This window comes from Chiloscyllium punctatum, chromosome 19 (assembly GCF_047496795.1).
Source record: "Chiloscyllium punctatum isolate Juve2018m chromosome 19, sChiPun1.3, whole genome shotgun sequence".
Lineage (NCBI taxonomy): Eukaryota > Metazoa > Chordata > Chondrichthyes > Orectolobiformes > Hemiscylliidae > Chiloscyllium > Chiloscyllium punctatum.
The window spans coordinates 74,856,379-74,873,829 of NC_092757.1; the positions used below are offsets into that span (position 1 = coordinate 74,856,379).

A 17,451-nucleotide genomic window follows, 5' to 3' on the forward strand; every position below is an offset into this window, starting at 1 on the left:
TACTATTGTTTCCACAATGAAATATTTGGGAAATAGAACATTTTAGACAAGCAAGGGGACATTTAAACCAGAATACTGGAGTTAGTGCCATACCATCTTCAGTAAGAGGAGCATGGTCAGAATGAGAAAGATTGTGTAATAATGAAATTGGTCCATGTGGGAGTTCAGCGCACAGGAAAAGGGCTGCCTGAACATTGAATATTTGTATCAGCCTCCATTTGTCAGTAGGCTTTATTTTTTTCTTTATCTCAAAGCAAGGTAAATTTATATTCCTACTATATTAATTTAGCTGGATAAAGTAAGAAACTAGTTCATTTATCAGATTTGGTGAGAAATGTCAAGCTGGCGGTGTACTGTGACTGCAGTATGTGGGAATCTGTGATTCTCAGCGCAGTGCAGACAACCATTTTTACTGACAGTGGCTGCAGCTTACTGAGCAGCAGCCTGAGTTGCAAACATCATGATAGCATCAGGGAGAGTAAACTACCTGGATTTAGCTCCAAGAAGCAGTCAGACCCGTTAGATTACCCAAAACCTTACAAGTTAAACTTTAGGCAGAAACAGGAGGGTTTGACTGTGAGTCAATCAGATATGGAGAACCAGTGATGGAGAGCCTCTAATGGGTACAAGGCACTGGTTTCCTGAGTGAATGAGGAAAAGGACTGTATGGAGGATGGCCTGACCTGGCATCAGGGTGAAGGAAGCCATTCATGTTTTGGCCATGAGAAAGAATGTGATAGTGATAGTGGACAAGATAGTGAAGGGAACAGATACTGTCCTCTGTCGCTGTGATCAGGAATGCCAAAAGTTATGATGCCAGCAGGTACCAGAGTTAAAAACATCACCTCATGGCTGCTGGAGATGAACTTACAATGGAATGGACATTTCCAGTTGTCATGGTCAATGTGAGAACCAGCAACGTACCTAGAACTAAAATGCAGAACATTAAAAAGGAATAATCTCTGAATTGTTACCTGAGCTATCTGCCAATTGCTCAAGGTTAAACAGAACAGAGAGTTCAATGCAAGATTCCAAGAGTAGTATGGGAAGGAAGAGTTTTGATTCAAGATGCACTGGCACCAGTACTGGGACCGGTAACCCAGCCAATTATACAATTAGGGCTATGGTTAGGATTTTACACTAACAGGGCTTGGTCGAATGGAAATACAGATATTCAAAGAGAAAGGCCAAAGCATCTCAGCAGCATTGTGATGTGGTTAACGACAAATAAAGCGGGATAGGAAAGAACAACAAATTTTAAACAGAAATATTACATCAGCAAATAAGGTAATTACAGGATAGAGACATTAAAAATAAATTAAATTCACTTTTTAAAATGCATTGAGCAGCTGCAATAAGATAGATGAACAAATGGTAAAATAGAGCTAACTGTCATTACAGAGACATGATTACAAGGTAATCGGGGCAGATAAATATTCTGGGGTAGAAAATATTTCAGAAAGACTGGCAGGGGAGAAAGGAGGAGGGTTAGCCCTGATGGTTAAGCATGACAAAGGCACTAGCAAGCAGGGATCGGGTCTCATAAGATTGTGAATTAGAATCAGTATGGGTGGAAGTTAGGAATAGCAAAAGTCACAAAGCACCAGTGGGAATAGTTTACAGGCCCCCTAACAATAATTATAACACTGAATAAAGCATTAAACAGGAAATTGTAGGAGCTTGTAACAAATACAATGTAATAGTTGTGGTGGACTTTAGCCTTAATGTAATCAAATTGACAACTGTGTTTTAGAAGATGAGCTTATGGAATGTTTTTGTGACAGCTTTCTTGGAATAATATTTTGTGAAAATGATTAGGGATAAAGTTATCTTGGAACCAGCATTGAGTAATGAAGCAGAAATAATTAATGCAGTAGTAAAAGAGCCTCTGGGAAATAGTGAACATAATACCATTGAATTCCATGTTAATTTTTAAAGTAGAGCACTCCAAATACAAAGAAGAATGTTAAATAGAAACAAATTTAATTTCATAGATATGAGAGGAGAACTGACAAAGATTAAATTCGGTCAATAGACTAAAAAGGTATAACTGTAAATGAGTAGTGGGAAACATTTAAAGAAACAATTCAAACTGTATAACAAATGTATAGGTCGCTGAAAAGCAAACACTCAGCAAGGAAAATCCATTTTGCAATGCTGAAAAAGCTGGGACTGGATGCGAGGATCAGAAATGTGGAGTTCATTAAGCATAAAAATAGGAACAGATTGGCAATCCATTTCTTGGAAACTGCAGGCCGTAATATATTGTACAGTGCCTTTACTAGTATGTTAAGAATATCATCTGTCTTGTAATTTTGCTGCAGGACACCATATCCTGAATTTTAATGTTTTTCATGTAGAAATACCCAGTCTGCTGTTTTGGAACAACTGTGTACTCTTGGCTCACATCAACTTGGATTTGGGCAAGAAGTTAAAACTTAGTTAGAAGTTAGTGATGTGGTTAACAACAAACAAAGTAGGACAGGAAAGGACAACAAATTTTAACAGAAATGGTACATCAACAAATAAGGTAATTACAGGATTAGAAGTTAGAACCTCTAGTTCCAGCCAGAGCCAGAGAGAAATAACATTTGTGCCAGTTGGACTAGAGTCTGTTTATGTTAAGCTACTAATAAAGCTTACCATGAGATATTAAATGACTGACCATCAATAAAATATTGTAAATTATATTCAAGTATTCAATCACTAATTAACACTAGATTCTAATTCTACCTTTTGAGGCAAGAACTTCAATCATTACAAGCTCTTTCTGGGATTGAATTCAATGTCCACTTAATGAAATGTTCTCCTTTTCATTTCCCTGTTAGATCGGACCAAAATAGCACTGAATGCATTGAGATTATTGTTTAAAAAAAACCCACTACTAAGTTCGTTGTTCTTTGCTACATGTCCTTCGACACTTGTCCACATTTCCTCAATGACTTGTAGAGAATAAATTTTAAAATATGCATACAATGGGACTGGATGTAAAACATTTCAATCCTGCACACTGAGGCTTTGTTCTTATATCTTTGAAACCTTTTATTCAAATCCAACTCAAACAAATGACCTGACCTCTCATTCTGACAGAACTTTGAAAGACCAGCACGAGATGAATCAGTGAAAAGTCGGCTACATTCTCTGCGTGGATCTGAAGTAAGCTTCAGGTGTAAGGATGTGAACAGCAACATCCCGAGTCTCCTATAATGGATAATCATTAATAAAATCACATGTTGGGTGCTTACAGACCTGGGTCTTGTTAAGACAGCAACATTTAAAAACAATCAGCATGGCTCCAAGTAAAGTTGTGAGGTCGAAATTGGTACAGTTATATTCTGACCTATCGCTTCACAAATTTGGATTGATTAGATTAGATTACTTACAGTGTGGAAACAGGCCCTTCGGCCCAACAAGTCCACACCGACCCACCGAAGTGTAACCTACCCAGACCCATTCCCCTACGTTTACCCCTTCACCTAACACTATGGGCAATTTAGCATGGCCAATTCACCTAACCTGCACATTTTTGGATTTTGGGAGGAAACCAGAGCACCTGAAGGAAACCCACGCAGACATGGGGAAAATGTGCAAACTCCATACAGAGAGTCACCTGAGATGGGAATTGAACCTGGGTCTCTGGCGCTGTGAGGTACCAGTGCTAACCACTGTGCCACCGGGTTGTGATGGATATTTTAAAGTCTTTTTTTTCTGATAGTTAGATTTTTCTTGCTGTTTCAGGGGTTGGGATGCCACACCACAGTGAGGAGGAACTAATTAAGACATCACCATATAAAAAAAAATTCCTTCCAGATAATGTATTTCTAGCAAAACTGGTTTACGGTATTGCAACATACAGCAGCGACAGGAGATCATCCCATGGCTTCCTATGATTTACAAGGCCGGTTTGTTATCAGCATGAAGCAGCACTATATACTAGGTGGCCAGTGGCAATGATTCCACTAACAGAGATGTTATAGCCTGGTACCTCCATAGGGAACATACATTAATAAAGAATGTAGCAACCAGTTTCACAGTGCAAACTATGAAAGTATATTAAAACATTTTGAACTTTTCCCTCAGCTGGCGGAAACAGTATGTGGGAGGGGTTCAAAACAATTTGGCAAGTGGACTGGTTGAACCCAAGTTGTTCAGTTCCCAAGAAGGCACCATTTTACTTTTGCTTACAAAACAGGTAGAAACCTCATTAATAGTTATCATGTAGGGATCTGACAATATCATTTACATCCAAATTGATCCTAGAAATCCATTCAATAAAAAACAAGCAGAATCCCTTGTGACATTACTATTTATATGTATTTGTCCTCTACCTTCAGTTCTGACTGTTGCAAACACACACAATGAAGGGTCCAGTAATAATACGGCATATGTATTTACAATTTCCAAATTATAATAATAGATCTTGTTTTACATTCAACCACCCTGTGCTTATATGCCCTTGTGCTCTTCCCTCCCTAACCAAACTCACAGACAGAAATCAATGGTAAATGTATAAAAAGGTACAAACTTTCACTCAAATTCCTCTCGCTATTTAAAAAAGAAAGTTATGGCTCATTTAATAAGATGTAACTGGGTTTTTTAACAAGGTAGTAATTTTATAAACCCTCATCCTTACTTGATATGAAATTTTATTTTGTACTTGAGGAATGTCTCGACTGTAATGAAAAAGATTACACCTTTTAAAAAAATTGGCAAGTTTCTTAATTGGCATCTATTTCACTCCAATTGTAATTATCATTTTATCGTAAAGTATTGAAGGTCTCAAGTGTTTGAAGTGTTTTTATCTTCCTGGTTTGTTGTGCATATGAGTGCTTCAACGTGGTTGGCTAACATCACTGTGCTCGATGCCAAGACATTTCTCTGACGAGGTGACAGATTTAAACTGCTATTGGGAGAGGAGATGTCTGCATCAATGATCACTGCGTCTTTTCAGGTGGTTTTGAGGTCACTGGAGTACTCTTCTTTTCCATTGCTCAGCACAAGATCCAGAATTTCACAACATTGGATGCAAGAAACTAAGCTTAACCAAATCATGTGTGTTTGGAAACTTTGGCAGAAAGTTAGATGCAAAATGATGTGTTCCTCTCCCCTGGACTCGAGGCTTAAGTTTATTTATGTATTTATGCAAATGTATTTTCATTCTACTTCATTCTGTAAAAATACATGATCCAAGACTGAAGTTGGCAATCCTTATCAAGTGAACGCCCCCCCTCCCCCCCCCCCCCCCACCCCGGCAGAAAGCCATAAGATATGAGCAGCAAAGAAAAACAGTAAGATTCAACATTATTAACATTTCGCCCAGTTGTTGGAAAAATCACAGCTGACAGTATTTTTTAGGAGCTTTGAATCAGTGAGTGCGACCATTATTTGGAATGGGTGGGAAGAGAATGTTAATAAAGCTCTTTGAGGCTCAACTCACAAAATCAGTCAGACCACAAATCCATGAGCATCTGTTCAAGGTGATGAAGATTCAACAATTGGAAAAGTTCCCATCGATGCACATCCAGAGCCACAACTTCAACAAAGGCCATGACCTCATAATGCGAAACACCCTAACACTGCAGGTAAGGACAATAAATATTCTTTCACTCTGAGTGCGATAAATGAAACGTTAGTTGAAACATGACAAGGGCCTTTCAGCTGACCTGTCAAAACCAAACGCTCACCTCCTAACGTCCATGCTAGTGGTATCACCCAACATAACAACCATAGTGTCCCATTGTTTCTTCTCCATGAAACTTTTACCTTTTTTTCAGATTTGCCAGTTTCTAATCTGAGTGTATATGTTACCTTATTTATTTATTCTAATATCTAGTAACTAAAACACTTACTCTTTTGTGAACACAAGAAAGATTAGTTGCCTTGGCTCCTTGTAAAACACAATTCATTTGGATCGGGGAAAGGTGTCCACAAATAAAGGGAGTGTCGGAGGCTGAGGGGTGACCTTATAGAAGTTTATAGAACCATGAGGAGCATGGATGGGGTAAATAGACAAATTCTCTTCCTTGGGGTAGGGGAGTCCAGAACTAGGCAGCATAGGTTTAAGATGAGAGGGAAATGATATAAAAGAGACCTTAGGGGCGACTTTTTCATGCAGAGGGTGGTACATGTGTGAAATGAACTGCCAGAGGAAGTGGTGGAGGCTGGTACAGTTACAACATTTAAAAGGCATCTGGATAAATATATGAAGGGTTTAGAGGGATACGGGCTGCGTGCTGGTAGGTGGTACTAGCTTAGGTTAGGATATCTTGTTGGCATGGACCAGTTGGGTCAAAGGGTCTGTTTCCTCTATGACTCTAAATCACTTTCAAACAGTATGCCAACGTAGGTCACAGTCTAAGAAAAACATAAGCTGTCCGTACAATGAGGTTAATTTGATAGAAGAGTTTAAAATAAAAGAAACATGTAAAGTATTCCCAGGGACGAAAAGATTCTAGGCTGAGCTTTTTGGATATTTATGTCAATGGATATATCATTTATCTGAAGCTTAATACTGGAGCAAGTGGTATCTTGCTATCGGGTTGTGAACCATGGTTGAAAACACAGACAGCACTGCAACTTTAGAGTCCAGGAGGCATCCCACTTAAGTTTAAAGGCATTCTCCAAGATGCTAATACAAAGTAGTGTCTTCAGTACCGCTCACTATGATGGTGCCATATGGACTTAGTGGTAGAAAAGCTTTGAAGTGAGACCGAAAATCAGGATCCTCCTCACAGTCTCTGTAACAGTGTCAATCATATCAGTGTAACTTGCACTTAGCTGCCAAAAGGCAATAAACTACATCTTGTTTAACTCTGAAGCCTCAACTCATTAGATGGGCAAGTAATTTACCTGCATGACACCAGATCAAGAGGATAGTGGCAGCAAGCCTCTCAAATGATGAGGAATTTTGCTGACAGCCACATGCAACATTGTGGGCAACAAGTTCTGTTGCTGTTGAAATTTTGTTTTTTTTTGCCCAACAGCAATCCTGTACCAAGCGCTAGCTTACCTGGGAAGGTTTTTTTTCTTATAAAAGCGCGCAGCTCCAAGCCTTAGGCCTCACTCTCTCGGCAGAGCAGGTAACAACTGTCTGGTGGTGTTTTTTTTAAGTCGCGGTATAGATTAGATTAGATTAGATTACTGACAGTGTGGAAACAGGCCCTTCGGCCCAAGTCCACACCGACCCTCTGAAGAGCAACCCACTCAGACCCATACCCCTACATCTACCCCTTACCTAACACTACGGGCAATTTAGCATGGCCAATTCACCTAACCTGCACATTTTTTTTGGAATGTGGGAGGAAACTGGAGCACTGGAGGAAACCCACGCAGACACGGGGAGAACGTGCAAACTCCACACAGACAGTCGCCTGAGGCGGGAATTGAACCCGGGTCTCTGGCTCTGTGAGGCAGCAGTGCTAACCACTGTGCCACCCACTATTGTTTTTTTAACGGCTAAAATTTAAAGTTTTTTTTAAGCGCCTAGCGGACCCGGAAGCTGGTGTCGTGCTAGCTTACCTGGGAAGGTTTTTTTTCTTATAAAAGCGCGCAGGTGAGGAACCCAAGGCACTACAGGGGTAGAGCCTCCCACCCACCCTCCTACTCTAACCTAATAATACGACCCGTTGTGATATGCAGGTAAGTGCTGCATTTTGCTTGTTTGTTTCTTTCTATCTAGTTTTTAAAGTTTACCTTTTAGAGGGATGGCAGCGAAGGCAGTGAAATGTTCCTCCTGCAACATGTATGAGGTGAGGGAAGCCATTAGCGTCCCTCCTGATTACACTTGCAAGAAGTGCATCCATCTCCAGCTCCTCCAAGACCGTGTTAGGGAACTGGAGCTGGAGTTGGATGAACTGCGGATCATTCGGAAGGCAGAGGTGGTCAAAGATCAGAGCTTTAGGGAAGTAGTTACTCCGAAAGTTATAGACAGATGGGTGACAGTGAGGGAGACTGGGAGGAAGCAGCCAGAGCAGGGACCCCCTGCGGTCATTCCCCTCAAGAACAAGTATACCGTTTTGGATACTTGTGGGGGGGATGACTTACCAGGGGTAAGCAACGAGGTTCAGGCCTCTGGCACGGAGCCTGTCCCCGTTGTTCAGAAGGGAAGGGTGGAGAAAGGTAGAGCGATAGTTATTGGGGACTCAATAGTGAGGGGCACAGACAGGCGGTTTTGGGGGGGGGGCGACAGAGACTCACGATTGGTATGTTGCCTCCCAGGTGCAAGGGTACGTGATGTCTCTGATCGTGTTTTCCGGGTCCTTAAGGGGGAGGGGGAGCAGCCCCAGATCGTGGTCCACGTCGGCACCAACGACATAGGTAGGAAGAGGGGTGAGGATGTTAGACAGGCTTTCAGGGAGCTAGGTTGGAAGCTCAGAGCTAGAACGAACAGAGTTGTTGTCTCTGGTTTGTTACCCGTGCCACGTGATAGAGAGTCGAGGAATAGGGAGAGAGAAGAGTTAAATGTGTGGCTACAGGGATGGTGCAGGAGGGAGGGATTCTGGTTTCTGGACAATTGGGGTTCTTTCTGGGGAAGGTGGGACCTCTATAAACAGGATGGTCTCCACCTGAACCTGAGGGGCACCAGCATCCTTGGGGGGAGGTTTGCTAGTGCTTTTTGGGAGGGTTTAAACTAGCTCTGCAGGGCATGGGAACCTGGACTGTAGCTTTAGGGTACAGGACCTTGAGTGTAGGGAGGTTAGGAACATGGCATCGATCTCGAAGGAGGGTGCCTGTAAACAGGAAGGTGGCTTGAAGTGTGTATACTTCAATGCCAGAAGTATAAGAAATAAGGTAGGTGAGCTTGCAGCATGGGTTGGTACCTGGGACTTCGATGTTGTGGCCATTACAGAGACGTGGTTAGAACAGGGACAGGAATGGCTGTTGCAGGTTCCAGGGTTTAAATGTTTTAATAGGGTCAGAGATGGGGATAAAAGAGGGGGAGGTGTGGCATTGCTTGTCAAGGATAGTATTACAGCAGTAGAAAGGGTGATGGAGGAAGACTTGCCATCTGAGGTAGTTTGGGCGGAGGTTAGAAAGGAAAGGCGAGGTCACCCTGTTAGGAGTTTTCTACAGGCCTCCTAATAGTCCGAGAGAAGTAGAGGAAAGTATTGCGAGGATGATTCAGGAGAAGAGTGAAAGTAGCAGGGTGGTTGTTATGGGGGACTTCAACTTCCCAGATATTGACTGGGAAAGCTATAGCTCGAGTTCGTTAGATGGGTCGGTGTTTGTCCAATGTGTGCAGGAGGGTTTCCTGACACAATATGTAGACAGGCCAACAAGAGGTGAGGCCATACTGGATTTGGTTCTAGGTAATGAACCAGGCCAGGTGTTAGACTTGGAGGTAGGTGAGCACTTCGGGGTCAGTGACCACAACTCGGTGACTTTTACTCTAGTGATAGAGAGGGATAAGTGTGCACTGCAGGACAACAGTTATAGCTGGGGGCAGGGAAATTATGATGCGGTGAGGCATGACTTAGGATGCGTGGATTGGAAAAATAGGCTTCAAGGGAAGAACACAAATGATATGTGGAGATTGATCAAGGAACAGCTAATGGGTGTCCTTGATAAGTATATACCAGTCAGGCAGGGAGTAAAGGGTCTTGCGAGGGAGCCGTGGTTTAATTAGGAATTGGAATCCCTTGTGAAAGGGAAGAGGGCAGCCTATGTAAAGATGAGGCGTGAAGGTTCAGTTGGGGCGATTGAGAGTTATAAGGTAGCCAGGAAGGATCTAAAGAGAGAGCTAAGAGCAGCGAGAAGGGGACATGAAAAGTCCTTAGTTGGTAGGATTAGGGAAAACCCAAAGGCTTTCTATAGGTATGTCAGGAAGAAAAGGATGACTAGGGTAGGAATAGGTCCAGTCAAGGATAGTAGTGGGAAGTTGTGTGTGGAGGCGGAGGAGATTGGTGAGACACTAAATCAATACTTTTCGTCAGTATTCACTCAGGAACAGGACATTGTTGCTGATGTGAATATTGAGTCACAAGTGATTAGAATGGATGGCCTTGAGGTACGTAGGGAAGAGGTCTGGGGAATACTGGAAAGGATGAAAATAGTTAAGTCCCCTGGGCCTGATGGCATTTATCCTAGGATCCTCTGGGAAGCTAGGGAGGAGATAGCGTAGCCATTGGCCTTGATTTTTATGTCGTCGTTGTCTACGGGAATAGTGCCAGAAGACTGGAGGATAGCGAATGTGGTCCCCTTGTTCAAGAAGGGGAGCAGGGATAGCACAAGTAACTATAGGCCAGTGAGTCTCACTTCTGTTGTGGGCAAAGTCTTAGAGAGAATTGTAAGGGATAGGATTTATGAACATCTGGATAGGAATAATGTGATCAAGGATAGTCAGCATGGTTTTGTGAAGGGCAGGTCGTGCCTCACAAACCTTATTGAATTCTTTGAGAAGGTGACCAAGGAGGTGGACGAGGGTAAAGCAGTAGATGTGGTGTATATGGATTTTAGCAAGGCGTTCGATAAGGTACCCCATGGCAGGCTAATGCAAAAACTACGGAGGTATGGCATTGAGGGTGCATTAGAGGTTTGGATTAGGAATTGGCTGGCTGGAAGGAGACAGAGGGTAGTAGTTGATGGTATAGGTTCATCTTGGAGTGCAGTTACTAGCGGTGTTCCACAAGGATATGTTTTGGGACCATTGCTGTTTGTCATTTTTATAAATGACCTGGAGGAGGGACTTGAAGGCTGGGTGAGCAAGTTTGCGGATGACACGAAAGTCGGTGGAGTTGTGGACAGCGAAGAAGGATGTGGCAGGTTACAGAGGGATATAGATAAGTTGCAGAGCTGGGCAGTAAGGTGGCAAATGGAATTCAATGTAGCTAAGTGTGAAGTCATTCACTTTGGTAGGAGTAACAAGAAGATGGATTACTGGGCTAATGGTAGACTACTTGGTAGTGTGGATGAGCAGAGGGATCTTGGTGTCCATGTACACAGATCATTGAAAGTTGCCACCCAGGTAAATAGTGCTGTGAAGAAGGCATATGGTGTACTGGGCTTTATTGGTAGAGGAATTGAGTTCCAGAGTCCTGAGGTCATGTTGCAGTTGTATAAGACTCTGGTGCGGCCGCATCTGGAATATTGTGTGCAGTTTTGGTCGCCATACTATAGGAAGGATGTGGAGGCATTGGAACGAGTGCAGAGGAGGTTTACCAGGATGTTGCCTGGCATGGTAGGAAGATCGTATGAGGAAAGGCTGAGGCACTTGGGGCTTTTCTCATTGGAGAAAAGAAGGTTTAGGGGAGATTTGATAGAGGTGTACAAGATGATTAGGGGTTTAGATAGGGTTGACAGTGAGAACCTTTTTCCGCTAATGAAGTCAGCTGTTACTAGGGGACACAGCTTTAAATTAAGGGATGGTAGGTATAGAACAGATGTTAGGGGTAGATTTTTTACTCAGCGGGTTGTGAGTTCATGGAATGCCCTGCCAGTAGCAGTGGTGGAACTCTCCCTCTTTATGGTCATTTAAGCGGGCATTGGACAAGCATATGGAGGTTATTGGGCTAGTGTAGGTTAGGTAGGCTTCGGTCAGCGCAACATCGAGGGCTGAAGGGCCTGTACTGTGCTGTATTTTTCTATGTTCTATGTTCTATGTTCTAAGCCAGTTATGGAGAAACCCTGTCATGCAGTTACAGTTGCAAAACTCATCAGAACCTACAATTCTCACACTGCCAACGAACAACACTATCGGGTGGTCCATTATTAAGATTACTATTATAAAAAAGCACAGAAGCAATTTTTATGAAAGAATGTGTTCATTTTCCAGGGTTCAGTGAAATATCGCAACCTATTATAAATAAAACAGTTAATTTTAAAATAACTTCTTTCTGTAGTGAGACACTTTTCACATCTTGCCATTAGTTTAGAAATGTGCTGAAAAACAACCACTGAATAAGGTATATTTTCCTCTCGAGGTCACCTGAAACCTCGCAGATCTCCATGGCAACTCTGTACATCTGGATATTTTACTGAGCTGCAGTGATTACAGCGAAAGCCCCACAAAAGTGTACATACTGATAGCTCAACACCAGAAGTGCACAAGATTCTATTGACCTCACTGATGAGCAGACTGAAAGAATCATGTTGAGAGTACATTCTCGCAGACCTGCTATATAGCTGTGTATATTACACATTATTAAAGTAGCCCTTCAATTATTCCTTCAGAGAGCTGACTGAATTTGCACAAGCTACTGCTGTAGTGGAATCATTGTAAAGTTATCTGACCATTTTGTACTGTATCTCAAACTTTATAAATTTGAAAACGTAACATATTATTTACCCAGTTGCTTAATGTCATGTTTGCAAGGTCGCATTTATTTTGCTGGTCCACGTACAGAAAGTGCTTTGAAAATATGACAAAATAAAATATTCTAACCTCGATAGTAAGTGAAGGAAGTTATTATAAATGGAAGAATTCTCAAAGGGCTAGCAATTAAGTTTAAAGAGAAGTCTTGCATAATAGATTCAGTCTGATGAGCCTGTTAAAAATGTCTAATCGAGATGAGACAAAAGACAAGAGATGTGAAGCTGAGGATGAGATTTTAATTCATTCAATCCCCATTCACTTATACAAAGTGAAAATTGGTCCTCACTGGGAGACCTGACACTGGTTTATGTCATTCTCCTCAATTGCTATGGCAATAGACTTTTGGGAAATATCATAAGAGAGGGAAATGATCATGCCATGTCTAACTTCCAGAACAGCAGGCTACTGTGTGGCGTGTGCACAATTGCTTCTAATATTTGTGTTCCAGCTCTTCTTCCTCTCTGGTTTTCTCAGCGACATCTATTGTTGCCAGGATCAATGAAGCAAGACACTGACAAATAATTGGTTACTCAGGGTAACGTTTTAGAGAAACCAAACATTTATTTTGACTTTCTCTACACGGTGATATGCAGAATGGAGCTTGCTTTAACAATGTGCAGAATGGCACATCTTCTTGCAAAGTACATGTCTGTCCTAATGTGAATATTGTGAACGTACTTCCTTCAATGAGGTCCATTCCTCCATTTTAATATGTCAGTGACTAAACTAGCAAAGCAGAAAGTGCAAGAGACAGACTGTGGTCAGAGGAACCTCCATTGCAAGCTGCAGATTTACATATTCAACTGAAAAAAATAGGAACAGATGGTTGGTTTAAAAAAAAATTATTCTCAAGAAGCTATATTCTGGCAGCCTGTCTTACCAAAAATCTTTCTATTTATCATAATATAGTTCAATTTTTGTTTAATTAGATGCAATTAAACCAGAATCACTTATGTTCCACGGGCATAATCTGTCCACATTGACATATTTGCCAAAAGTCTAAATGTGGTGTTGTTACAGCATTTGTATTTTAACTTCACTGATGTGAGTACAAGAGTTATGTGATGGCAGGGGCAGGTAATGATGGAGTCCAACAACAGGTGTAGGAACTTTAATTATCCAACCTTGACTTCATCAATGGGAAATTCCAACCTTTAATGTTAACTCTAAACCTGCACAGTTCAGGGACAGAATGAGCCAGACACAGTGTAAAGTTTCACTGTAAACAAAGCACAGTAACTATATCTTTAGAGCCTCACTCTCCAGCATACTAATTTAGTTGTTTCCAATTTTCATGTCAGCTATCATTCAGATTACATTCCATTAAGCCTTTTGAATGAACCAGACAGTGCACAATTCTGGCACTTGTTATATTGACCCTAAAATGTCCTTCCTACTCACATCCATTAAAACCACAGGAAGAATCTTATAGACCCCCAAGCAACATGGGCTGTGGTGAGATCCGTGGTACAATCAAGCAACAAGTGCAGTGAGACCCATCGCAACATCGAAATCATCTCATAAACAGCAACTTTCACAGGCAGTGCTGAGCTGAGAATTGACAGGGATTACTGTTTATTAACCATCTTGTTAAAAGCCCAACTCACCTCATCAATATTCAGACTCCCACCTTACCAAACAAGGTTAATGTCAGGAAAACACAACAAGGGAATCAGAGGAAAGACCTGGCAGATACAGTTCACCACTTGCTCCAAACGACCTCCATGTTGAAAACTGGGCACTTGGGGCAGGCTCTATGGGCACATGCCACACCCACACACACCCTCGGCATTGGATTCTGACAAGTGCCAGCTTTGAACAACACTCATAACACGTCTCTGATCCATTACAGGACATTTCGACACTTCAATGCTGCACTAGCAACTATCATTGTAAGAAAGTGAGCATTGCTGATGCCGGAGATCAAAGTCAAAGAGGGTGGTGCTGGAAAAGCACAGCCAGTCAGACAGCTCCTCGGATGCTGCCTGACCAGCTGTGCTTTTCCAGCATCACGCTCTTTGAATTTTCATTGTAATGCTGCTGCAAGGATACTGTGTACAAAGGGACATGCACCCAGTTCATCAACTGGACCAGGCCGCATCTCCAGATTCTTTGCTTGCTGCTATCACCCTCACCCACTCTGAGCCTGCCTAAAGCCACAGGATTCCCTGCCTTGCATTCCCTTGCCCTTTTTGCACTTTGCCTCCTCAGCCAGATATATCAGGCTTAAATCATTGCGGTCTTACTGCAGACAGAAAGCTTGCCATACTTGTTTGCAGGGCTCAGTCAAGTCAATGAGGGATAGCCTTCGCTCAGGAGTTCCCAACACAGTCAGTCCAGGGCTATGCCCGTTACCAGTCCAGGCCCTGTTCAGGGTAGTCAGAGTCTGGATCTGTCCACACAAAGGGGAAGGAGACAGATGTCAGGCAGCACACCACCTGGCTTGATTCTTTCTTCTCTCTTGTGGGCTGTTTTCACAGATTGAGAGAGAAACAGAAATTGCAGGAGCTGAACGTGATTGGCACATCTGTTCCTGGCACAGTTGTAGAGTAAGTGAGTGGGCAGCCTAGAGAACACACAGTTTTAGTGCTATCGCGAGTTGAGTGGGTGAGGGCACATGGGGAAGGTGTTGCAGGCAATAGTAAGAGTGGGACAGTTTGAGCTTTGGTGAAATGTGAGTACAGCAGCAAAGATAGAATTATGCAGAGGCATCAGAGGTGGAATGTACCCTGGCAGAATGGAGAATATCATAGACTTTCTTGCTACAATATCGGGTATTCCTCTAGACAGCTGAGAGTCAACCTCAGATCAGGTTCTCATATTCTGGTGTGGTGGCCTCCATTGCTGGTCCTTGGGGAAGAGAGAGTGCCATCACTTGGGAGCACATCACTTGGCAGGCCCTGGCCTGCAAAGCGGGTCACTGATATCCTCCCCCCCCACCACTCCCCCACACCGCCCCACCCACCGTTGGCCAGATCCAGGACAGACGTCAGGAGCCGTGCAAGGTAGCTCCACACACAGCCTGCTTCCTCCAGTGCACAGTGGGGTTTTAAAGGGGCTATGAGCACAAGGTGTTGCCAGTGAGTTCTGCTGGTTAGTGAGTTGTTGTGGGAATGACTCATGGTAAGTTGAGGCAGGAATTGGTTGTGAGAGACATCAGTGGGGCATAGTAGGAAATGAATGTGATGAGTTTGCCCAGTTACAGTAAGACAGTTTGCTTGACCTCACAATGAAAAGCCCTCAATGCAACTTGAATTTAGGCAGAATAAAGGTAATATTCAGTTCCATATGTTTCCACCTTTGTAACATCACTTGAATCTACACTTGCCTTGTCTCATCTCAGCCTGTTGCTTCAACGGAGTCTAATTTCCATAGCTATGTTTATTTCAATGAATTCCTGACCAGTTCCCTCATGTTCTACTCTCCACCAACCTAAGATAGTTCAAATTCCTACTGCCTAAATTCCAATTTATACCAAGTTCCTTTCATTTATCTCTCCCAAGACTGTCAGCCATTATCCTTGTTCAACCGGAACTTGATTTTAAAATTCTCTTTAGTTTCACCTCCCTCTCTTGATGATGTCTCCCAACCCTACAAAAGTATATAGAGAAAAGCCATGGATCAACACAGATGAATGTCACAGAACAGACTCAAGGGTTAAGCTGATAGTGTGGTGCTGGAAAAGCACAGCAGGTCAGGCAGTATCTGAGCAGGAGAATTGACATTTCGGGCAAAAGCCCTTCATCAGGAATCATCATTCTTGATGAAAGGCTTTTGCCTGAAACATTGATTCTCCTGCTCCTTGAATGCTGCCCGATCCACTGTGCTTTTCCAGCATCACACTATTGACTCTAAACTCCAGCATCGGCAGTCCTCACTTTTGCCTCAAGGGTTAAACTGTCTCCTCCAAAATCCATACTTCTAGACCTCTGCACTCCTCCAATTCTGGCCACTCAAATTTTAATTGCACCAACGTTTGTTTTTCACTCATTTGTGGGGTATGGATGTCGCTGGCTAGCCAGCATTTTATTGCTGTCCCTAGGTGCCCTTGAGAAGGTGGTGGTGAACTGCCACCTTGAACTGCTGCAGTCCCCATGTGTGGCTTTGCCTGTAACTCCAAGCTCTGGAAGTACTTCCCTCAGTCTCTCTGCATGTCTCTTTCTTAATTCTTCAATCCGAGCATTTCCATCAAGCATTTGGACATCTGGCCTGAATATCTCCTTATGTGGCTCAATATCAAATTCTGTTCTCTAATGTATCTGTAAAGCATTTTGGATTGTTTTATTACATTAAAGCAATCATAAAATTCAAATTGTTGTTGTTTTCAATTAGTGCCAAATTATAGTTAATATTTGGAACTGTGAACCTATTAGGACCTGAAATACAGCTGCTCTGTGCGGAAACACCTAACAACCAGCACCAACAGAATACTGACTTCAGGACACTTTGGTATATTTAGAACTGGGTGAAAGATCAGGATATTGGGATAACATGTTCCGAAACTGCAACGTAATGTAAAATATTTCTTTGTTTTGTAGGTTGACAAAGATTTTACAGATTTTGTTCTGAGTTCCTCTTTAAATGGTTAGATCTGGATCCAAAAGTACCTACAGTTTGAAATTCATTAAAAAAGATTGCAGCAAGGGTCTTACCAGAAAGAATTGTAATCTCTAGCTACCAGTGTCAAACTAGTAGCATAATGTTATGGTAGCCTCAAACTACTCCAATCATAGTTAAAAATCACACAACACCAGGTTATAGTCCAACAGGTTTAATTGGAAGCACACTAGCTTTCGGAGCGACGCTCCTTCATCAGGTGATTGTGGAGGCTCGATCGTAACACAGAATTTATAGCAAAAATTTGCAGTGCGATGTAACTGAAATTATACATTGAAAAATTGATGGTCTGTAAGCCTTTCGTCTATTAGAATACAGTGTTAGTTTCACTTCTTTCATGTGTAAATCACAAAACTTTTTTTAAAAGTTGCATTCTCAGGTTAGCTGTTAACAATGGTGATAGCTAGACAATATGTTGAAGGTGTTAGCCCCCTGTGTTCTCTGTCTATGACCTGATGTTTAGATTGATTCTAATCTAAAAAGTGAGATAACAGAGTCTTACATAAATTCATGCAGTTTTTGAG

General features: G+C 42.2%; 1 protein-coding gene across 5 annotated transcripts in view; it reads right to left on the reverse strand.

The window, feature by feature from the left end:
• sez6b (seizure related 6 homolog b) overlaps positions 1-17,451 on the reverse strand; it is a 904,580-nt gene that overhangs the window by 510,579 nt on the left and 376,550 nt on the right. The window contains exon 1 of one of the 5 annotated variants that reach the window (XM_072589688.1): positions 3,076-3,097. The exons of the other annotated variants lie outside the window; for them this stretch is intronic. Within the exon in view, the coding sequence (XP_072445789.1) occupies positions 3,076-3,082 (7 nt within the window). The 5' untranslated portion in view covers positions 3,083-3,097. Of the gene's footprint in view, positions 1-3,075; positions 3,098-17,451 lie in introns of those variants that run through there. 5 annotated transcript variants of the gene reach the window in all.